The sequence below is a fragment of the Nycticebus coucang genome, chromosome 11 (genome assembly GCF_027406575.1).
Source record: "Nycticebus coucang isolate mNycCou1 chromosome 11, mNycCou1.pri, whole genome shotgun sequence".
NCBI lineage: Eukaryota > Metazoa > Chordata > Mammalia > Primates > Lorisidae > Nycticebus > Nycticebus coucang.
The window spans coordinates 76,675,140-76,697,203 of NC_069790.1; the positions used below are offsets into that span (position 1 = coordinate 76,675,140).

The window sequence follows — 22,064 nt, forward strand, 5'->3', positions numbered from 1 at the left end:
GGTTTTTAAAGGTAATTATTAATAATGCACTTTTAAATAAGACTGATCTTAGTGCTTTTAGAGAAATTTTCAAAGGATAGTCCTCTTCCTATTGTAAATTCTATGCTAAGAGAGAATAGGCATTACAGAAAACAATTAGATGCACAAGCCCAGAAATACCAACATACAATGTTCATGTAATATAATTAATAACAAAATCTTCTCCCAATCCAGAAGACCTTTCCAGGGCCTTTATTACAAGAATTAAAACAGAATGGGCTGCACGTCACAGTCTATTTGCTAAGATACTGCAAAGACAGAAAGGAATATCACCTTTTTACACAGCCAAGCAGATACAATCCATTATGTACAAGTTTTCAAGTAATAACTAGTCCTCAAGTAAGAAGACTTGGCAGCATCATTTAGTGCATCCTAAATTCACCTGGTAATTTAACTAGGTTAGTTAACTGGTTTTATATAGGCTGGACACAATGGCTCACACCTGCAGTTTGGGAGTCTAAGGCAGGAAAATTGTTTGAGGTCAGGAGTTTGAGACTAATCTGGACAATATAGCAAGACCCCATCTCTACAAAAAATTAAGAAAAATTAGCCAAGTGCAGTGGCATCACCTATAGTCCCAGCTACTCAGGAGGCTGATACAGGAGGATCACTTAAACCCAAGAATTTGAGGCCATGGTGAGCTAGGGTTGTGCCACTGCACTCCAGCTTGGGTGACAGAGCATGACCCTGTCTAAAAAAAACTTGGTTTTATTCAAAGGAAAAACAGACTTCTCCTGTCTTTCTGATATAAAGTAGTTTTACAACTGAAAGCAAGGCACCCACCAAAGTTAGCCTCTTACCCTCACATAGAAACGGAGTTCGGGGAACTATCACCCTTGGTGTTTACTTTTCAAAGATAGGGCTCACGCCTATAATCCAGCACTCTGGGAGGCTGAGGCTGGTGGATAGCTAGAGCTCACGAGTTCAAGACCAGGCTGAGCAAAAGTGAGACCCTCGGCTCTAAAAAAAATAGCCAGGCATTGTGGCAGGTACCTATAGTCTCAGCCTCTTGGGAGGCTGAGGCAAGAGAATTGTTGAGCTCAAGAGTTGGAGGTTGCTGTGAGCTATGATGCCAGAGCGCTCTACCAGGGGCAAGAAAGTGAGACTCGGTCAAAAAAAAAAAAAAAAAGAAAGAAAGAAAGAAAAGAAAGATATTCCTAGGTCAGAAACCAGCAAGAGCCTTCTTTACCTTTTTAAAAATTTGTGCATATTTCAGTTTAACAAAGACACGTCTTTCTAAGTTAACCTTTAGCAGATGTTATTAGGAAATGTTTCTTCATTGATTCATATTATACAGGTTTATACATGCAGCTATAAAAGGCAAATGGAAGCATGCTTTCTTAAAGAGTCATCATAAGCTCTTCAGTGAAGAAGTATTAATAAAGAAATGCCTTTCTTTTATTTTGGTTTTTAAATTTTTATTATTTTTTAATCTAATTTCCACATTCTTTTTTTTATATTTCAGAATATTAAAGGGGGTTCGGCACCATAGCTCAGTGGTTAGGGCACCAACCACATGCACTGGGGCTGGAGAGTTTGAACCTAGCCAGGGCTTACTAAACGATAATGACAACAATAACAACAACAACAACAAAAAATAGCCAGGCGTTGTGGCCGGTGCCTGTAGTCCCAGCTACTTGGGAGGAGGCTGAGGCAAGAGAATCACGTAAGCCCAATGAGGTTGCTGTGAGCTGTGATGCCATGGGACTCTACTGAGGGCGACATAGTGAGACTCTGTCTCAAAAAAAGGGGGGAGAATATTAACGGGTACATGTGTTTTGTTTACATATTTTTTTTGTTCACAAATTGATTCAAGGTTATAATTGTGCCCCCCTCCCAGAAAGTGTGCACCATACCAAATAGGTGTGAATTTACTAACCCCCTTTTCCTCCCTCTCCTACCTTAATTTTCATTGAAATTTGCCTCCATTATTGTGCACTTAAGTGTTGATCAATCAGTTCCTACCTAGTATTGAGTATATGTATTTGTTTCTCCACTCCTGTGAAGTCTCACTTACAAGAATGGTATTCCATCGAGGAGGTTAACACAAAAGATACTAGATGGCCATTTTTCTTTATGCCTGAGTAGTGGTCCATAGTATAAATACACCACATTTTATTAATGGATTCATGTACTGGTGGGCACTTGGGTTGTTTCCATGTCTTTGCAACTGTGAATTGTGTTGCTATAAACATTCATGTACAAAAAGAAACCTTTCTAAGCTAACCTTTAGACTGTGTTATTAGAATAGTTTTAAAAATATTTACATGTTTCAAAATGGCAGAGAAAGAACTTACAAGTTTTCTAAAGTAAATGCTCTAAGAAAAGGAAGAGGGAGGAAAAAGACTCTTCCTTTATTTTCAACAAGGAGAATCAAGTCTCTCATGTTTAATTGTTATTTGACCAAACAGCATCAAAGTAAAAATCCAACTCCATATGATAATAATCACTCTAACACAGGAGTAGCTAACATATGATTGTTCTTGGTGTGTGTGTTAACTTATTTGATGTTCACAATTGCTCTGTGAGAGAGCCTGGTCTTATCCCCACTTGCATGTGACGAAACTGGGCCCAATGACATGCCGAAGACCTGGAGTTAATAAAGTTGAGTCACACCCAGGTAGTCTGGTCGAAATGTTACTGGATGAAGAGAGTCTGGCCACCTATCACTGACAGCCAATATGCAGAGACTGGGATAGGTCCACCAAACTTTGTCACAAGGCCAGCAATTCTGGAGAACAGTGAGAGTAGCCTCTCTAAAACTGTTCTCTTCTTCCATTTCCAAAATCACAGTTTTATACTGTTAAAAGTAAGAGCTGTACTAACGCTTATCTTAACAGTAATCACCATAACCCATTACCCCAAACAACATTTCTAACTCAAAAATTAAATCTCCTAAATCAATTGCCCTAAACCACTGAGGATATACACTTGTAGGTGAAAGCTGAGTTTACAAAACATCAAGAATGGGAGACCTGGCTCAGCGCCCATAGCACAGTAGCTAGGGCACCAGCCACGTACACCAGAGCTGGCAGGTTCAAATCAAGCCCAGGCCTGCCAAACAATGACAATACAACTAAAAACAAAAAATAGCTGGGCGGTGTGGTGGGCGCCTATAGTCCCAGCTACTTGGGAGTCTGAGGCAAAAGAATCACTTAAGCCCAAGAGTTTGAGGTTGCTGTGAACAATGACGCCATGGCACTCTACCCAGGGCAACAGCTTGAGACTCTGTATCCAGAAAAAAAAAAAAAAATAGAACAGGAGACATGAGGTAAAGGTCATGAGCCGACCGGCTGTGTCATGTCCACCCTAGCCTGACTGACTCCATCTCCTTCTCACTACATGTGCTCATGTCCCATGGGGCCATGCTGTCTCAAGGAAAAGTAAATGCTTACGTGACTTGTGAGTGTCTGGAATGAGACAGTTCTACTTATACTATTGTGCATTCTTTAACACATCGACAGCCATGTGAGTTGTATTTAACTTACACTAATCTTGAGCCTGGAGCCTTGTGAAACATGTATAACTCACGTGTTTCTTATCCTATCTTGACTAATAAAACACCGTGGCCCCAAGGAAAAAAAGTTTTTTTAGTGTGGCAGTTTTTTAAAAATACTACCAAAATAGCAATGTCTCAGGACAAAATCAACACTCATAAATCTGTAGCCTTTATATATACCAACAATAACCAAGCTGAAAAAACAGTCAAGGACTCTATTCCTTTCACAGTAGTGCCAAAGAAGATGAAATATTTGGGAGTATACCTAACAAAGGACGTGAAAGATCTCTACAAAGAGAACTATGAATCTTTAAGAAAAGAAATAGCCGAAGATGTTAACAAATGGAAAAACATACCATGCTCATGACTGGGAAGAATCAGCATTGTTAAAATGTCTATACTACCCAAAGCAATATATAATTTTAATGCAATTCCTATTAAAGCTCCACTGTCATATTTTAAAGATCTTGAGAAAATAATACTTCATTTTATATGGAATCAGAAAAAACCTTGAATTGCCAAAACATTACTCAGCAATAAAAACACAGCAGGAGGAATCATGCTACCAGACCTGAGACTATACTATAAATCGATAGTGATCAAAACAGCATGGTACTGGCACAAAAACAGAGAAGTGGATGTCTGGAACAGAATAGAGAACCAACAGATGAATCCAGCTACTTACCATTATTTGATCTTTGACAAGCCAATTAAAAACATTCAGTGGGGAAAAGATTCCCTATTTAACAAATGTTGCTGGGTAAACTGGCTGGCAACCTGTAGAAGATTGAAACTGGACCCACACCTTTCACCATTAACTAAGACTCTCACTAGATAAAAGATTTAAACTTAAAACATGAAACTATAAAAATACTTGAAGAAAGTGCAGGGAAATCTCTTGAAGGAATTGGCCTGGGTGAATATTTTATGAGGAGGACTCCCCAGGTAATTGAAGCAGTATCAAAAATACACTACTGGGACCTGATCAAACTAAAAAGCTTTTGCACAGCCAAGAACATAGTAAGTAAAGCAAGCAGACAGTCCTCAGAATGGGAGAAAATAATTGCAGGTTATACCTCCGATAAAGGTCTAATAACCAGAATCCACAGAGAACTCAAACTTATTAGCAAGAAAAGAACAAGTGATCCCATCTCACGGTGGGCAAGGGACTTGAAGAGAAACTTCTCTAAAGAAGACAGACGCACGATCTACAAACACATAAAAAAAGCTCATCATCCTTAATCATCAGAGAAATGCAAATCAAAACTACTTTGAGATACCACCTAACCCCAGTAAGAGTAGCCCACATAACAAAATCCCAAAACCAGAGATGTTGGCATGGGTGTGGAGAAAAGGGTACACTTCTACACTGCTGGTGGGAATGCACACTAATACATTCTTTCTGGAAGGATGTTTGGAGAATACTTAGGGACCTAAAAATAGACCTGCCATTCAATCCTATAATTCCTTTACTAGATTTATATCCAGAAGACCAAAAATCACAATATGACAAAGACATCTGTACCAGAATGTTTATTGCAGCCCAGTTCATAATTGCTAAGTCATGGAGGAAGCCCAAGTGCCCATCGACCCACGAAAGGACTAGCAAATTGTGGTACATGTATACCATGGAATATTATGCAGCCTTAAAGAAAGATGGAGACTTTACCTCTTTCATGTTTAAATGGATGGAGCTGGAACATATTCTTCCTAGCAAAGTATCTCAGGAATGGAAGAAAAAGTATCCAATGGACTCAGCCCTACTATGAAGCTAATTTATAGCTTTCACACGAAGGCTATAACCCAACTATAGCACAAGACTATGGGGAAAGGGCCAAGGGAGGGGAAGGGAGGGGGGAGGTTAAGGTGGAGGGAGGGTAATGGGTGGAGCCACACCTACAGTGCATCTTAGAATGGGTACAGGCGAAACTTACTAAATGCAGAATACAAATGTCTACATACAATAACTAAGAAAATGCCATGAAGGCTGCGTTGAACATTTTGATGAGTATACTTCAGATTGTATATGAAACCAGCACATTGTACCCCTTGATTGCACTAATGTACACAGCTATGATTTAACAATAAAAAAAAAAAGAAAAAAAATACTACCAACATGTACTGAGCTCTTTCTATGTGCCAGGTTTGCACAGTTAATCATAAATACCTTATAAGCATCATTTCAATCCATCTTCAGGACAGCTTTGGGAAGGGGGAACCCCCACCTTTTGAATGGGGAAACTGAAGACATATTAAAGAACTTCTCTAGTGTTACCTAGCCAGTAAGTGGTGGAATTAGGGTTCAAAGCCAGGGAGAATCATTCTTGAAAACACACACTTAACCACTGAACTATAAGCACCCAAGAAAATCAGGAAACTTACATTATCAAAGAAGGACAATTCACTCTCAAATGGTGCTTGGAAAATCTGTGAGGCAGACCTTGTAGAGAAGTTAAGGACAAAATCGGGGAACAGGGAAATGATAAAAGTTGGTAGTCTTTCCTACCCCGGAGGTAGAGGGAGCTTAAAGGAAGATGTGTGAGACTCAATATTCAATGGCAACAGACAGAGATGAATTTACTACATGGAAAAGCCAGTGCCTATTTGGCTCTAGGATTTGCAATTTTATGTGTGGTCATACTCAATTTACTTTTGCTTTTATTTATATATTTTAAGGATTGTTATGACCACGTGGTGAAGTGTTAGTGTATGATCTAGCTCATGAAATGGAAAAGCAAAACAATTACAAAAAATTTCGGGAAAGTGTGTGGCAGTCGCTGAAGTGGAGATGGCACATTAAGATCACCATCTGATTTACTAGCTCTTGTGAAATGCACTAAAATCAAGGACACTACACACTCACCCTGCCTGCCATGGACCTGAGTTATTGAAAGCCTTGCAACTTGTGTAAAATATGGAACGGCTTCGTGTTAGAACTGGACAATGAATACTATTAGGATTTATACATCTACAGCAATATTCTATTCACAGTGTGAGGCCTGCCAAATAATTGTGAGGCCTTCCAAGTAATTGTGTCTGGTTTTTTTGTTTTTTTTGGGGGGGGGGGTTGCTTTTAATAGATTCCATAGTATTCCTTAATGGGGAGGAGAGGGAGAAGAATAGGGACATGTTCATAAATTCACAAACAAAATTCTTTCTCACGAATTGCTTTTTGAGAAAGAGACACGTAGAAAAGTGTTGTGCCTGAGGTCACAGTCTCACTGTCCACTGCGCACAAGAATAGCAAAATTGTGCTGGGCCAGTGGCTCACACCTATAATCGTAGCATTTTGGGAGGCCAAGGAGGTAGGTGGATCACCTGAGCTCACGAGTTTGAGACCAGCCTGAGCAAGGAGACCCCCATCTCTAAAAACAGCCAAGTGTTGTGGCAGGTGCCTGTAGTCCCAGCTCCAAGAGGATCCCTTAAGCCCAAGAGTTTGAGATTGCTGTGAACTATGATACCACAGAATTCTATCAAGGGTGACAAAGTAAGACTCTGTCTCAAAAAAAAAAAAAAAGAATAGCAAAATTATCAGGGCCCAAGTCTTAGGCCATTTTCTGCCCCTTCTCAGCAAAAAAAAAAAAAAAAGATCTACATAAGTACACAGAAGAACAATGTTAGCTATTAACCTGCATCCCTCCTGGACTGAAATCAGTACATCAGATTCAAAGGAAGACAGGACAAGACAGAGAGACAGCAACAAAAAGCAGAAAATATAAAGGTTAAAAAAGAAGAAGAAGAGCCTGGGGCAAGAAAAGAGGAAAGAAAATGTACAAGTTCTGTCTTGGGTGATACCTTTTCACCTATTTCCAGATGCCCCTCTACATAATCATGCTGGAAAAAATGTTATTGTTACAACCAAATGGTGACAATCTCCTTCTGTGGCTCAGGCAGAGAGAGCCTCCCCACCTCCTCTTTTCCATCTGCCCAGTTCCTTAATGGAGGGGGAAGGGATTGAAAGCCCCCAAAAGTCCCCATTGAGGTTGCAGGTCAATTAGCATTTCTACCAGCTGCTAGAGATTCGCTTTGCCAGGTTTCTTACCAGGTTTTTCATAGATTCCTGTGCCTGGTTTGGTTTCATTTGCTCACCTGACCATTTGTAAATACCTGGTGTATACCAAGCTCCTTGTTAGGCTGAGGAGGGCGTCTTCTGCCTCAGGGAGCTCATTCAGGTGCCTTGCTTCTCAAAAATCCAGTACCAGAGCAGCAGTAGCAGCACGGCCCAGGCTAGAAGTGCGAGTTCTTGGGCTCCACTCCAGGCCTACCAAATCAACTTCTGCATTTTTACCCAGGCGTTATCTTACACCTATTGAAGTTTGAGGAGCACTGACTTAGTGCACTATTATTGGTGCAGAGAGCGCGATAACTTTTCTATTTCTTACCTCCTCTGTTTGTTCAGCAAATATCAATATTTAATGATCACCTGTCACAAATCAGGCACTGAGCTAGGAGCTGGGAGGTGTGGTGGCAAGTGAGACAAGGGAGGTGCTGATGGCACGGGGCTCACATTCTGGTGAGGGAGGAGGACAGAAAACAAGAAAATCCTAGTGCAGATTGCAAGTAGTACTGTGAAGCAGTAAGTGGCAATACGACAGAGCCGAAATAGGGGGGGCTCTTGAGGAATGAGCTGTTTCCACTTTGTATCTTGCTTTCTGTTTTAAAATGTAAACACAATTACTGGCAAACCTGAAAAGTTCTAAAGATGACAGGACCTTTTCTTTCCTTTCTCCCCAGTCCCTCTCCCCTGCTGCAGTACCTACACGGAAACTATAGATGCCACCACACAGTTACAGCCACACACGACGAAGCTCAGACCTGTTGAGAAATCTGGGCTAAGCTAAGAATTTAGATGCAAACCAAATTTTAACTCTCAGAAAAAAGTCCTGGTGTTGCCCTTCTGGTTAGGGTAAGAAAACGTTAGAGAATATTTCTAAGGCTGGTAACTGGGGGTTAGCTTCCCATCCGCTGTCTCTGGCATCGTTACAGCTGGGGGCAGGCGAGTGCAGACTGATGGGTGGAGGGTGGCATGCTGGCGAAGATTAGCAATGGAAATAGATCCAACTTTTTGCCAATCCACTAGCCAATTGCAAACAAATAACCACAACAAACTTATCTATAAAGCTAATGTTGATCAATCTACAGCCATAATTAGTGTTAAACCCTTAGTTGAGCCCAAAATTATATCGTGAGAATGCATTTATGTGTGTTCAATATATACCCAAGACCTTTGCAGTAGACCACTGGAAGGATAGACTGCCTAAAGAATATGGATAGACCAGAAAGTGGAGGATGGGGATTCAGGCATTTCTCCTCTAGAAGTTGTGTGTCAGGGCTAGGCACAGTCACTCACTCCTGTAATCCTAGCACTCTGGGAGGCTGAAGTGGATGGATTGCTTGAGTTCAGGAGTTCAAGACCAGCTTGGGCAAGTACGAAACCCTGTCTCTACTAAAAATAGAAAAACTAGCCAGGTGGTGTGGTGGGTGCCTGTCATCCCAGCTACTCGGGAGGATGAGGCAGGGGGATCACTTGAACCAAGGAGTTTGAGGTTGCTGTGAGGTAGGCTGATGCTACAGTACTCTAGCCCAGGAAACAGAGTAAGACTCTGTCTCAAAAAAAGAAAAAAAAAAAAAAGTATGCCAGAAAGAAAATGATGAGTCAGTGATGGTGGCTTTCTGACCTGTGAGCATTGTGCCAACTGGACATGTCATTACAATATATTTAATAAGGCAAATCTAAACCAGTATCAGAGAAAAGGGCATTTGTTTTCTATTCTAGTTATCCCAAACTATAACAAACTATCCCAAAACTTAATGGCTTAAACCAACCAGGCTGAGCATAGTGGTTCATGCCTCTAATCCCAGCACTTTGGGAGACCAAGGCAGGAGGATCAATTAAGGCCAGTAGTTCCAGACCAGCCTGAGCAATATAATGAGACCTCCTATCTCTACAAAAAAAAAAAAAAAGAAAGAAAAGTAAAAATTAGCCAAGCCTAGTGGGGTGTACACCTATAGTCCCAGCTACTTGGAAGGCTGAGGCAGGGTAATCACTTGGGCCCAGTAGTTTGAGATTGCAGCGAGCTATGATGATACCACTGCACTCTGAGGCAATACAGAGAGACCTTTTATCAAAAAAAAAAAACCTAAAACAGCAACCATTTCCATTTTATTATATTTCACAATTATGTGGGTTAGGAATTTGGGGAAGATTCAGCTGGGCAATTCCTCTGCTCCATATAGCATCAACCAGAGTCACTTGGCAGCATTTAGCTGGTGGCTGGCTTGGTGGTCTGGGGAAAGGGGCCCAAGGTGACTTCACTCACTTGTAGACCCCTTAGCTAGAATGGCTGAAAAGCTGGACCCAGCTGAGCTCCTGTCCCACTCCATGTAGTACCAAGGCCTCAGGGGAATCAGAAATTGCTAGTACTCAAAAGATGTTCAACATTCATAATCATCAGAGAAATGCATTATCAAACCCACAATGAGATGCCACCCCGTACTCATTAGGATGGTTACTATTAAAGAAAAAAAAGAACATGTGGGCGGCGCCTGTAGCTCACCCATATGCCGAGGGTGGCGGGTTCAAACCCAGCCTTGGCCAAACTGCAAAAAAAAAATAGCTGGGCGTTGTGGCGCGCGCCTGTAGTCCCAGCTGCTCAGGAGGCTGAGGCAAGAGAATCACCTAAGCCCAGGAGTTAGAGGTTGCTGTGAGCCGTGTGACGCCACGGCACTCTACCCGAGGGCGGTACAGTGAGACTGTCTCTACAAAAAAAAAAAGAACATGTGCTGGTAAGATGTGAGGAAATTGAAACCCTTGTGCACTATTGGTGGGACTGTAAAATGGTGCAACCACCATGAGAAACTATATGGAGGTTTCTCAAAAAACTAAAAAGACAACAACCATACAGTGCAGCAAGCCCACTTCTGGGTAGACTGTACATACAAAAGAATTGAAAACTGGATTTCAAAGATATTTTCACACACATGTTGACTGCAGCACTATTCACAATAGCCAAGAGATAGAGACAGCCGAAATGTCTGTCAATGGATGGATGTATAAACAGAATGTGCACATACATACCATGCAGTGTAATATTATTTAACCCCCCAAAAGAAGGAAATCCTGTCACATGCTTCCACGTGAGTGACCCTTAAATACATTAGGCTAGGGTGGTGCCCATAGCTCAGTGGGTAGGGCACCGGCCACATACACTGAGGCTGGCAGGTTTGAACCCAGCCTGGACCAAATAAAACAACAATGACAACTGCAACAAAAAAAATAGCCAGGCATTGTGGCGGGTGCCTGGAGTCTCAGCTTCTGAGGCTAGAGAATCACTTAAGCCCAAAAGTTAGAGGTTGCTGTGAGCTGTGACGTCACAGCACTCTACCAAGGGCACCATAATAGGACTCTGTCTCAAAAAAAAAAAAAGGACATTAGGCTAAATGAAATAGGCCAGTCACAAAAAGATGAATACTACATTATGATTCTACACTGTACTCATATGAGGTACCTAAAATAGTTAAACTCATAGAAAGAGAAAGTAGAGTAGGGGTTACCAGGAGCTAGAAGGCGGGGAGATGTGGAGTTTTGTACAATTTCAGTTTTGCAAAGCAAAAGGTTCTGGAGATCTGTTTTACAACGATCTGAAATGTACTTAACACTATTGAACAATACACTTAAAAATGTTAAGATGGTAGGTTTTGTATTTGTGTTTTTTACCACAAAAGAAAGGAAAAAGGAGAGAGAGAGATAGAGAGAGAAAGAACCTGCCTAGTGGCTCACGCCTGTAATCCTAGCACTCTGGGAGGCCAAGGCTGATGCATTGCTTGAGCTCACAGGTTCAAGACCAGCCTGAGCAAGAGCAAGACCCCATCTCTAAAAATAGCCAAGTGTTGTGGTGGGCGCCTGTAGTCCTAGCTATTCAGGAGGCTGAGGCAAGAGAATTGCTTGAGCCCAAGAGTTAGAGGTTGCTGTGAGCTATGACATCACAGTACTCGACCCGACCGAGGACAATAAAGTGAGAGTCTGTCTCAAAAAAAAAAAGAAAAGAAAACTACCAAGACTCTGAAAGCCCAAATAGACCCTCCCCCCCACCACCACAAAGGGAGGAATGTCAAAGAATCTTGGCCATTTTTAATCTGCCATACCCACTGTTGGGACACATCATGTGGAAAGCACCTGAGGTTGTAGATGTTGAGACATTCTTTCTAGGGGAGTGTATTCTTGCCAAATATGAAGGGTGTCAGATGTCCCTGTTAGAGCTGGGTGCATTTTGAAAGAATAGAATGGGAGAAAATGATGAAGCTTGTTCAGCCAATGGCAAGAGTGACCTGGAATTCCTCTCTTACTGATTTTCACAACAAAGATTGAGCCAGCCCTTGTGCCAAAAGCCTGACTGTTCCCATCAGGCTGTTCTCTCACTCAGACGGGGCCTGCCCCCATGTATCCTGACCATGGGGGCTCCACACCCTGGTTGAATAGGTCAGAGGAGTACAATCAGCAGAAATGGGCCACTGGAGACCTTTCAGCGTCTATAAACACACAGAAAATTCAACAAAGTAGCATTTAAATAATCTGGACAATGCAGCCATTATAAATGCCTCTCTCGTGAGCATTGATTCAGATGACAGCTTCAAAAAAGGATTTGCAAAGAGCCCCTTGGAAATGGTAACTCAGAGCTCATGACATGTTACACGGGCAAATCCAATGGAACAAAGATCCAAAGCAGCATTGAATGACTTATTTATTCATCCAGGCTCTGTGCAACCAGGGGAAAGTGACACCTTTTAAATCTCCTCCCCAATAGGCCACATCTATGGGGCATGAATAAAGTTGGCAAAAGTTTTAAAAAGATCAGAATGTTTCAGTAGGCAGCAATTACAACCATACTGATGCTTCTACCCAATTCTGCAAATTGTTCTTGGTCTCACAGTCTTAAGACTGAAAGAAGCCAGATGTGGTGACTCATGCCTGTAATCCTAGCACTTGGGTGACTGAGGTGGGTGGATTGCTTGAGCTCAGTTTGTGACCAGACTGAGCAAGAGCATGACCTCATCTCCACTAAAAAAAAAAAAGAAAGAAAAGAAAAGAAATAGCCAGGCGTTGTAGTCTCAGCTACTTGGAAGGCTGAGACAACAGGATTGCTTGAGCCCAAAAGTTTGAGGTTGCTGTGAGCTATGACACCATGGCTCTACCCAGGGCAACAGAGACATACTCTGTCTCAAAAAAAAGAAGACTGAAGGAGTGACGGCCACATTGGGAGAGGAAAATCTATCCTTTATTCCCTTCTACCTACCCTCTTCACCCATCTGTTTGAAGAGCTAGCCCTTGCCAAGCCTTCAAGTGGGAAATTCTTGATTGTGTCTGCCATCTAAGTCGTGGTAATAGCATTCTAATTTTACTCCCCCTGCAAAGTAATTTCCTTACATTCTTTGGAAAGGTTTTTGTGTTCTGATCACTGGAACAAACATCCCGGTTATTTTCTGCAGAGCTCTTGCATGCCCTGATGTTTCTGTTGCATGGTGGTGTCATGCAATGGAAAGAAAAAATACAAAGTAGGGTGGCGTCTGTGGCTCAATGGAGTAGGGCGCCAGTCCCATATGCTGGAAGTGGTGGGTTCAAACCCAGCCCCAGCCAAAAACTGAAAGAAAAAAAAAAAAACACAGTAGTAGCAGTGTCTGTGTAACTGAAACCCAAGAAAACCTTCCCAGGAGCCTTCACGATGAGCAGCCAGCACTCACAAGCAGGGTTGGGGCTGGGATGAGGCAGCCCAGGTACCTCGTATGCAAAGTGTAAGGAGAATCACTTGAGACCAGTAATTTGGGCCCACCCTATACTTACCTGACACTCTTGAGTGAGCCTTCTTAAGTTTATACTTACCTGACACCCTGAGTGAGCCTCCTTAAATTTTATACTCTAGACACCTCACCTGCCTCACCCTAATCCAGGCCTGACTTACTGTCTTCACGCTTTCATTTTCCCATTCATTCCTCAACTTTGTGCCTACTGTTGATACTGTGGGTGGGGAGTATAGACTCTGTGTTGAAAGCAGTCATCAAAGAGAGCTTAAAGAAGGAATAGTTGACTAATCAACAGTTAGATTACAATGAAGGATCTGATGGGGGATTTGGCCATATAGAGGCCAGGGCTGACCCAAGACCAGAGTAGATCCAAGAAGAATTGTTGATGAATGGCCTCTCCTGGTCAGGCCCTGGGCTATACGCCCAGATGGTGAAGGGGAAGGGGAGCCCTGTGAGATTCACCTCAGGCTTTCCTAAAAGGCGGCCAGGGGCCCTCCCAGGGAGATGTCTGCCCTGTAGGAAGCTCCTTTCCCCTCCCAGGTGTGAGTGTCACTGCTCTGGGTCTGATTCTAAAGCCCTTCCATCACCCATTCCTGGCCCACTGGGAACACATCTCGCATTGCCCTGGATGCAGCATGAGGCACATGGACTTCCTTTTTGGCAGTGTCATACTTTTCCTTCATCCTCAATGTCATAAAGCCAAGCCAGGCAGCTCAGAGCTGAGGAGAGAAAAACTGGGAGTCTCTGGTTCCTAGACACCAACAAATGAGGCACGCCAAAGCAGGACTGTCTACCAGAGAGCAAGAGTCTATCTATTTGAGAATCTCAAGAAAATGGGATCTTCCCTTCCCCTATGTCTCTTTCCTAGGTATACAACCCCCACTCCAGCTAGCACTTTTTATGATCTTACCAGAAAACCCATTCAACTTTGTGGATTTAAAATAAGAAAATATTTAGAGAGAAGATGACTAGGGTGGTGGAATCAGAGACCCACAGACTCGACTCTGGATTCCACTCAGCAGGGGGGCATCTACAGAGCAGAGGAGACCACTGGGCACGGATTCGGAGCCACCAATGTCACTGTGCACAATCCATGGATTGTTTATGGTGCTTTTAATAATATCTGAAGAAAGCATTCCCTTCCGGAGGGCTCCTGCCTGCATGACTCAATCTCAGAGAATCATTATAGACTAATCATCATTATGAAATGATCATATTTCAATTATCCCCTGTGTCGTCAGGGTACATTAAAGTAACTGTGAGTTCCCTTGCTAAGATAAGTTCATTAAAACCGTAATGTGCCTAAGATTTTTTAAAGTGTGTCAGAAAACAAGGGGAACATGCTGAAAACAACAAAAGAATCTTTCAGAGGTTTCTCTGGCACACAGTCAGAAACCATAATCTTGTTTTGTGTTCTGTGCTCTGTAATGCAAAACCAAATAGACTGTTCCCTTTCAGCCCAAATACATCACATCATAACTACTAGGTATGTTTACCCATCCACACATGTGTGAGATACCCTCAGGCCCTGGGTGACGGAGTGAGATTCTGTCTCAAAAATTAAGTAAATAAATAAGTGCACACTTAAATAATAGAAGAAAACAGTTGATGTGCCCAAGTGACTAGATTGTGGGTGATTCTTCTTTATATTAATTTCTTGAGTAACTGTTGCAATAATGTTGAGTGTAAAATAAATAAAGCTTGGAAAGAAGAGGAAAACACACAATTGGGACATTTTCCCATGCAAGGCAGGAGAGTTGGTGATGGTTGGGATCATCCACATTCTCCCTTGCTCCTTCAAAGTAGCCTGTAATCTTGACCCAGATGGAAGAAACGTATTTATTCTCCTTGCCGGGAAGACTGTGTTGTGGGTTTACTGGAACAAAAATCTCAGTAACAGATCCAAAGTGCATTTGAACCATTTGTTGGTGTATTTTTCCATGACAAATAATATTGTGCACAAAAGTCTTGCTGACAGAAAATGATACATTCTTTTTTCTTCCCCCACCCCTTGTCTCTCTCTTCCCTCCCCTTTTTGCAGTTCTGCTAAGCCAATATTCACTAGAATGAGCACAAAACAAATTGAATAACAGCTAAACAAATTGAATAACAGCTTTTATACATCAACATCAAGAAGGAAGACGCTTGAGAGAGATCAGAGTACAGAGACGAACATGGACAAGAGTGAAACATTCACTTATCAAAGCACCTTCTAAATCTAGATCAGCAGAGATGGGCGTGGCTTTCTGGAAAGAGATGCCATCGTGGATTACATGCCAACTCATTGGAAACTGTCATTGGATAAGATCATGAAAAAGTCATATTCAGGAAATATTTTAAGGAGGAGGAATATCAATGTGCGGGAATTTACATGTAAAATACATAAGTACTGAGGTTTGTAAACTGTCCTTTTTTAATCAAACTGAAAACAAAAAGCTTTAATCTTTAAATAGAATTTTAAGAAAGGCGGTTAGGCTAAATTATTCCTATCTCAATAGCCAAGAGGCTGATCAAGCATCATTTATTAAGGAAGCGTCTTAGAAAATGCCTCTGAATGTTTTCACAGGAGCCGCGACCTTTGGTCCTTCATCCCTACCTTTCATTTATTTCATTGTGTAATAAGTTATAACCACTCAGTTATTAAGAAATGTAACACCCTACATTTTTACCCAGTCTGTGTTCCATTTAATCTGTCTGTTCAAAGTTATTACTGAGAAAGTGTTTCTGACATATACTATTACTCCATCGAGCTGTATATTACAGGAAGTACATCTTTACATTATAGGTTCCCAAGCAACATAGATGTCCCTATCTTTCAGGAAACAGCATCAAGGAACTCTGAAAAATATAGAAAGGTCATTTTCACCTTGGATGCTCACATGTAATATATAGGCTACTATCAGATGAACACTCTGTTCTAATTTTCCTTAGTATATGCATAGGAATTTAATATGCATTATAAATAACTCATCTAAAATATATCCTTTTTATATTTCTTTGTCATACATGTTATCAGAAATCTATATCTTTTATTTCCCTTATTGACAGGCACTCATTTTTGGGTTTTTTTTTTAAATCATTTCATTAAACATATTTCTAAAAGATAGTAAGTGGTACTAACAAAATAAATAATAATTTAATAGCCTTAGAAATAAATAACTATGTGCTTATATAGATCAAAGAAACTCAGTAGGAATAAGTTACCCTTTTATTTACTGATTCTTTTTAGTTAGCTGACATCTGGCTGTAGTTACATCTAACCAGTTGTCTTCAACAATCTTTTGCTTACCGGCTTCCTTCACCACATATCCTGCCAATATTCAACAACAGAGAAATATTTAAAGTTGAAATAGCCAATTGCCTGAGAGTGAACACAAGCTAAAATTTACATCAAGGATAGTTAGTGGAAGCCAAACCATGTTCTATACCTGAGCAGAAAGCATAGACATACAGAATTCTCTCATTCATAGATTCAAAATTAAGATCAAATCAGCATATATCATTAGACATCAGACAGAAGATAACACAAGAATTGATACAGATCAGGGGTGATTGCCCTTATCTTCTCTCTGTCAGGACCACACTCGTATTCTAGCCAAACGTATCTGATACTAGCCATCTTTTCACAAATGGCTAAAAGTAAATTACTGGCACACTCAAATGAGTAAAACCCAATTCACAGAGATGATGCTTTTCTAAAGAACCAAATTAAGGGAATACTTAATATCCATAACTAAAGTATTAGTCATTCTGGGAGTCATTTGTTGCTTTAAGTATTAGCTCCCTAATGGATTCGTAACACCCTACTTACTAAATTTAATTACACACAACTTTTCAAGAATTCATCTTTTGTTTAAAGGGAGATACCTCTCTGCTTTATCTATAAGAAAAACAAAAGGTATTGGCTGTCTCTAGTCCATGTAAATTAGAGTCCACTGGGAGTCCTGCCTCACTCATAGTGGTATTAACAAAAATGAAAAAGTACTTTCTATCCACATGCAAATGTTTTTTAAAAGTTTTTGCCATAAAACCTAAGTGTAATTTAGCATACCACAGTGCTCTGAAGATGGGTCATTGATGATGTACCATTTGTACATAGGTAATACACATGTAAATCACTAAATGTTAACTAAGTATAAGAAGTATGTTTTTATCTTTTTTAAAAACAAAAACTGTGACTCCCTTTCTCATTCTGTTCTGTTGTATTGCGTCCAAAAGTTGTGTGTAATTTTTTTAAGGTCCAGGAAATGTAAAGAAATTTGTTGGGATATCTGAATTTCTGTAAAAAAAAAAACAAACAAAAATAAAAATAAGATTTTGTTACTTAAACGAATCCTTGTTGGTGTGGTATACATTCAGTGCATTCTGTCTTTGTTCAATGATCCAGTGATAGCTGATGGTTTGATGACTACCTCAGAAAATTGCTTTGCTGATATTTTCATGTTTACATTAGCTATTCAGGACCCTCACATAGAAGGCATAATTAACATCTCCAGATCCTCTTCTAGCCAGACGTTGGCATAACTCAAGCTAATTCTTCATAGAATGAATGAAATTAACTAACTAAATAGCTGAACTGCTCAAGTAAAATTTGACCTGTAGTATCCAATTGCCTGATCTTCACTTTGCAAGATGAAAACAGCCGTGTTCCAGGCAGCACCCGTAGCTCAATGGGTAGGGCGCTGGCCCTATATACTGAGGGTGGCGGGTTCAAACCTGGCCCCAGCCAAACTGCAACAAAAAAATAGCCAGGCATTGTGGCAGGTGCCTGTAGTCCCAGCTACTCAGGAGGCTAAGGCAAGAGAATCGCTTAAGCCCAGGAGTTGGAGGTTGCTGTGAGCTGGGTGATGCCACAGCATTCTACCAAGGGTGATAAAGTGAGACTCTGTCTCTAAATTAAAAAAAGAAAACAGCCATGTTCCTAAGATACGAACAATCCTTTTGTAGTACTTCATAATGGGTATATGTCGTCTACATGGGTTGTTGATTTACTAAATGACTCTGAATAACTCTAAGCCTAAATGAATATAAATAATAAACCCAGCCCCACAGTTTGTTGTAAGGATATAAATTAAATTATAGTGTTGTCCTTAACAAGTAGGAGATATTCAATGAATGTTAATTCCTTTCTCTCCTACTATATGCAAGACATTGAAGGTAGAAGAAAAGGAAGACAGAACATAAAGTCTTAGCTGAGCATGGTGGCTCACACCTGCAATCCTAGCACTCTGGGAGGCAGAGGCAGGAGGATCCTTTCAGCTCAGGAGTTCGAGACCAGCCTGGACAAGACCAGCCTCATCTCTCTTAAAAAGAGAAAAATTAGCCAGGTGTTTTAGTAAGCACCTGTAGTCCCAGCTACTCAGGTGGCTGAGGCAGGAGGATAGCTTGAGCCTAGGAGTTTGAGGTTGCTGTGAGCTATGCTGGGGCCGTGGCACTCTAGCCAGGGCAACAGAGCAAGACTTTGCCTCAAAACATAAATAAACAAACAAAGTTTCCACTCTCAAAATGCTGAAGATAATTCAAGGGACATTTATGAGCAGAGATTGAAAATTCAAATGCATATGGGGGCGACGTAGATAATTAAATGAACAGAACAAGCTGGATTGGGGAGCTAATAGGAAGTAGTGGGAACTCCGGAGCATGGAAGAGCCTACGTCCTGTCTAAAGTGACTAAGTAGCCATCAATGTGTACTGAGTCCCTACTATGTGCCAAAAACTAGTTTAAGCCATGAGAAGATAGTGGCTTCAATAGATAGAAGCACACAAAAAGGCACCTGGTCCCATAGGCCTTCGGTTCTAGTAGGGCAAGAGAGGCAATCAACAGGAATACTCAGCTAATAAATCACAGGTGCCCTAAAGAGAATTAAAACACGTGATGTGATAGAGAAACGGGAAAGCTTGCCAGAGAAGGCATCTATGAGAAAGTGGCATTGTTTCTGAGTCAGAGTCTCACTCTGTCACCCTGGCGTCAGCCTAGCTCACAGCAACCTCTTGTCTCAGCCTCCTGCGTAGCTGGGATTCCAGGCACCCATCACAATGCCCAACCAGTTTTTCTATTTTTAGCAGAGACAGGGTCTCTCTCTTGCTCAGGCTGGTCTTTAACTCCTGAGTTCAAGCAATCCACCCGCCTTGGCCTCCTAATGTGCTAGGATCACAGGCATGAGCCACCCCACCAGGCCAAGAAAGGGGCAGTTAAAGTGATACCCGAGTGGTGAGAAAGAACCAGCCATGTGAAAATAGGAGCGGACATGTCAGTCAGAGGAGACACTGGGCAGAGGCCGTAAAGCAGGAATGAGCTGGCTATGCCAGAGGAACACCAAGGTGGCAGAGGGAAGTCATGTGAGCACAAGCCAGGAACTAACTATGGGCTCCGTAGGCCAGGACGGTTTATACATTTCAAGTGTGAGAGAAAGCCATGGAGAAGCTTAAGCAGGAGAGTGACATAAACTATTTTACTTTTTTTTTAATTTCAGAATATTACAGGGCTATACATATGCTGGTTACATAATTTGCTTTCTGTACATTTTAAGTCAAGGTTGTAAGTAGGCCCTTCACCCAGGATATATGCATTGCACTCTCCTCCCCATTTCCACCTACTTAATTTCCTTTTGGGTTTTGCTCCCATATACACATATGTACTTAAGAGTAACAATCTGGATGGAATTGGAGACCATTCTCCTAAATGAAGAATCACAAGAATAGAAAAACTATTTTACATTTTTTAAAAATTACCCTTGGCTTCTACTTGTAGCAGTTTGAACTGGATACTCCGAAAAGCCTTTGTTATGCCCTACTATTAAATCTTGGATAAATTACAATGAGCATATTTTTATTTTTTTTAAGGAGCTTATTTTTAAGACATAGCTTAGCTTGCAGGAAAGTAAGAGAAATCCCAAAGGCATTTAGAGGAGTAGGAAGAAGAGGGGTGAGGGAGAGAAGGAGAGGGATAGTAGTAAGCTGAAAACTGATGTGAAATGAAAGCAAATGCAAAGACTTGGGTTGCCCAAAGGCAAATCCATATATCAGAGTAGGGAATGGAAGATTAAGCCTAGAAGTGGGTGAGCTAGATTGAGATTCCCACCCCAGCCTGGACCCTTGAAGATGGCTACAGAGTTCAATCTTTCGGTCTCTAGAAAGAAACCCCAAACCAAGAAATAAAGAGCTTGCTAGAGCCCCGGGCAGCAGGTAGACACAAACACACATCTTGTCTGGAAGAAAGCATCTCTAAGAGACCTCACCAGATAAGCTTAACAAAGTATGCACTTACAGTTTAAAAATTATTAAATATAAAAACCACAAGAGATAACCAGAATTAACTAACAATAGATTTATTGCCTCACAGATTTTAGGTACTGGAAATATCAGATACAAAATACAAAATAATCAGCTCAGCACCTGTGGCGTAGTGGTTATGGCACCAGTCACATACACAGAGGCTTGCCGGTTGGAACCCAGCCGGGGCCAGCTAAACAACAATGACAACTGCAAAAAAAAAATAGCCAGGCATTGTGGCGGGTGCCTGTGGTCCCAGCTACTTGGGAGGCTGAGGCAGGAGAATTGCTTGGACCCAAGACTTTAAGGTTGCTGTGAGCTGTGACTCCACAGCACTCTACCGAGGGTGACATAATGAGACTCTGTCTCAAAAATAATAATAATAATTTTTTTTATTAAGGAAATAAAATATCTAAAACCAGGAGCAGTGGCTAACACCTATAATCCTAGCACTCTGGGAGGTCGAGGTGGGTGGATTGCTTGAGCTCAGGAGCAGAGACCAGCCTGAGCAAACTCAAGACCCCATTTCTAAAAACAGCTGAGTGTTGTGGCAGGTGTCTGTAGTCCCAACTACTTGGGAGGCTCAGGCAAGAGGATGGCTTGAGCCCAATAGTTTGAGGTTGCTGTGAGCTATCATGCAACAGCACTCAACTCCAGATGACAGAGTGAGACTTTTGTCTCATAAAAAAAAGGTATATAGTATCTAAAAAATGAATATGACAAAGATACACATATAAGTAGGCAGATTAGAAGAAATACCAAAAAATCTTAAAAATGAAAAATATAATCATTGGAATTTAAAATACATTGTTTTAAATTGAAAGTAAACTATACCCAAAGAGGGAAGTTGCCTAAAAATAATTATCCAGAATACAATACAGTAAGGCTAGGGGTTGGAAATTGACAGAGAATAAACAATAGAGAAGATACATGTGTCTAATTAGAGCTCCAGGAGAAATAGAGAAAATAAGAGAAAGGCAATATTTGAATAGAAAATACTGAAATTTCTTTGTAAAATGATGAAAGAATATGAGTCTACACACATAGAAAACACAAAAGATGTCAAGCAAGATAAACTAAATTCAGACATGATAGTAAAAACATAGACCAAAGATAGAGGAACTATAAAAAAACAAACAAACAAAAATGGCATGCTACCTACAAAGGATTAATTTCTAGATTAACTATAAATTCCAGAGACATGAGCATAATACCTATATATTCAAAGTGCTTAGGTAAAATAACTATCAAAATAAAACTGTGGTTCATTCCTGCTGAGAAGTCTGCGGTTAGCCTGACGACCTTTCCTTCGTAGGTTAGTTGTCGCTTCACATCTTGGTGCTTGTAAAATTTTTTGACTTTGGCCAAGTGGATGACTATGTGTCTTAGAGATTACCATTTGTGATGATTCTTCCCAATGTTCATGCTTCAGCAGCTCTAATTGTTAAAACCAATG

At 41.0% G+C, this 22,064-nt stretch overlaps 1 protein-coding gene across 4 annotated transcripts in view; it reads left to right on the top strand.

The window, feature by feature from the left end:
* LHFPL3 (LHFPL tetraspan subfamily member 3) overlaps positions 1 to 17,665 on the top strand; it is a 612,036-nt gene extending 594,371 nt beyond the window's left edge. For all 4 annotated transcript variants that reach the window (XM_053553932.1, XM_053553934.1, XM_053553933.1 and 1 more), the window contains one exon: positions 15,378 to 17,665. Coding sequence is in view for 1 of the 4 variants with exons in the window: in XM_053553931.1 (XP_053409906.1) it covers positions 15,378 to 15,406 (29 nt within the window). In the remaining 3 variants the exon portion in view is untranslated. The remainder of the gene's footprint in view (positions 1 to 15,377) is intronic.
* Positions 17,666 to 22,064: the final 4,399 nt, after the last annotated feature.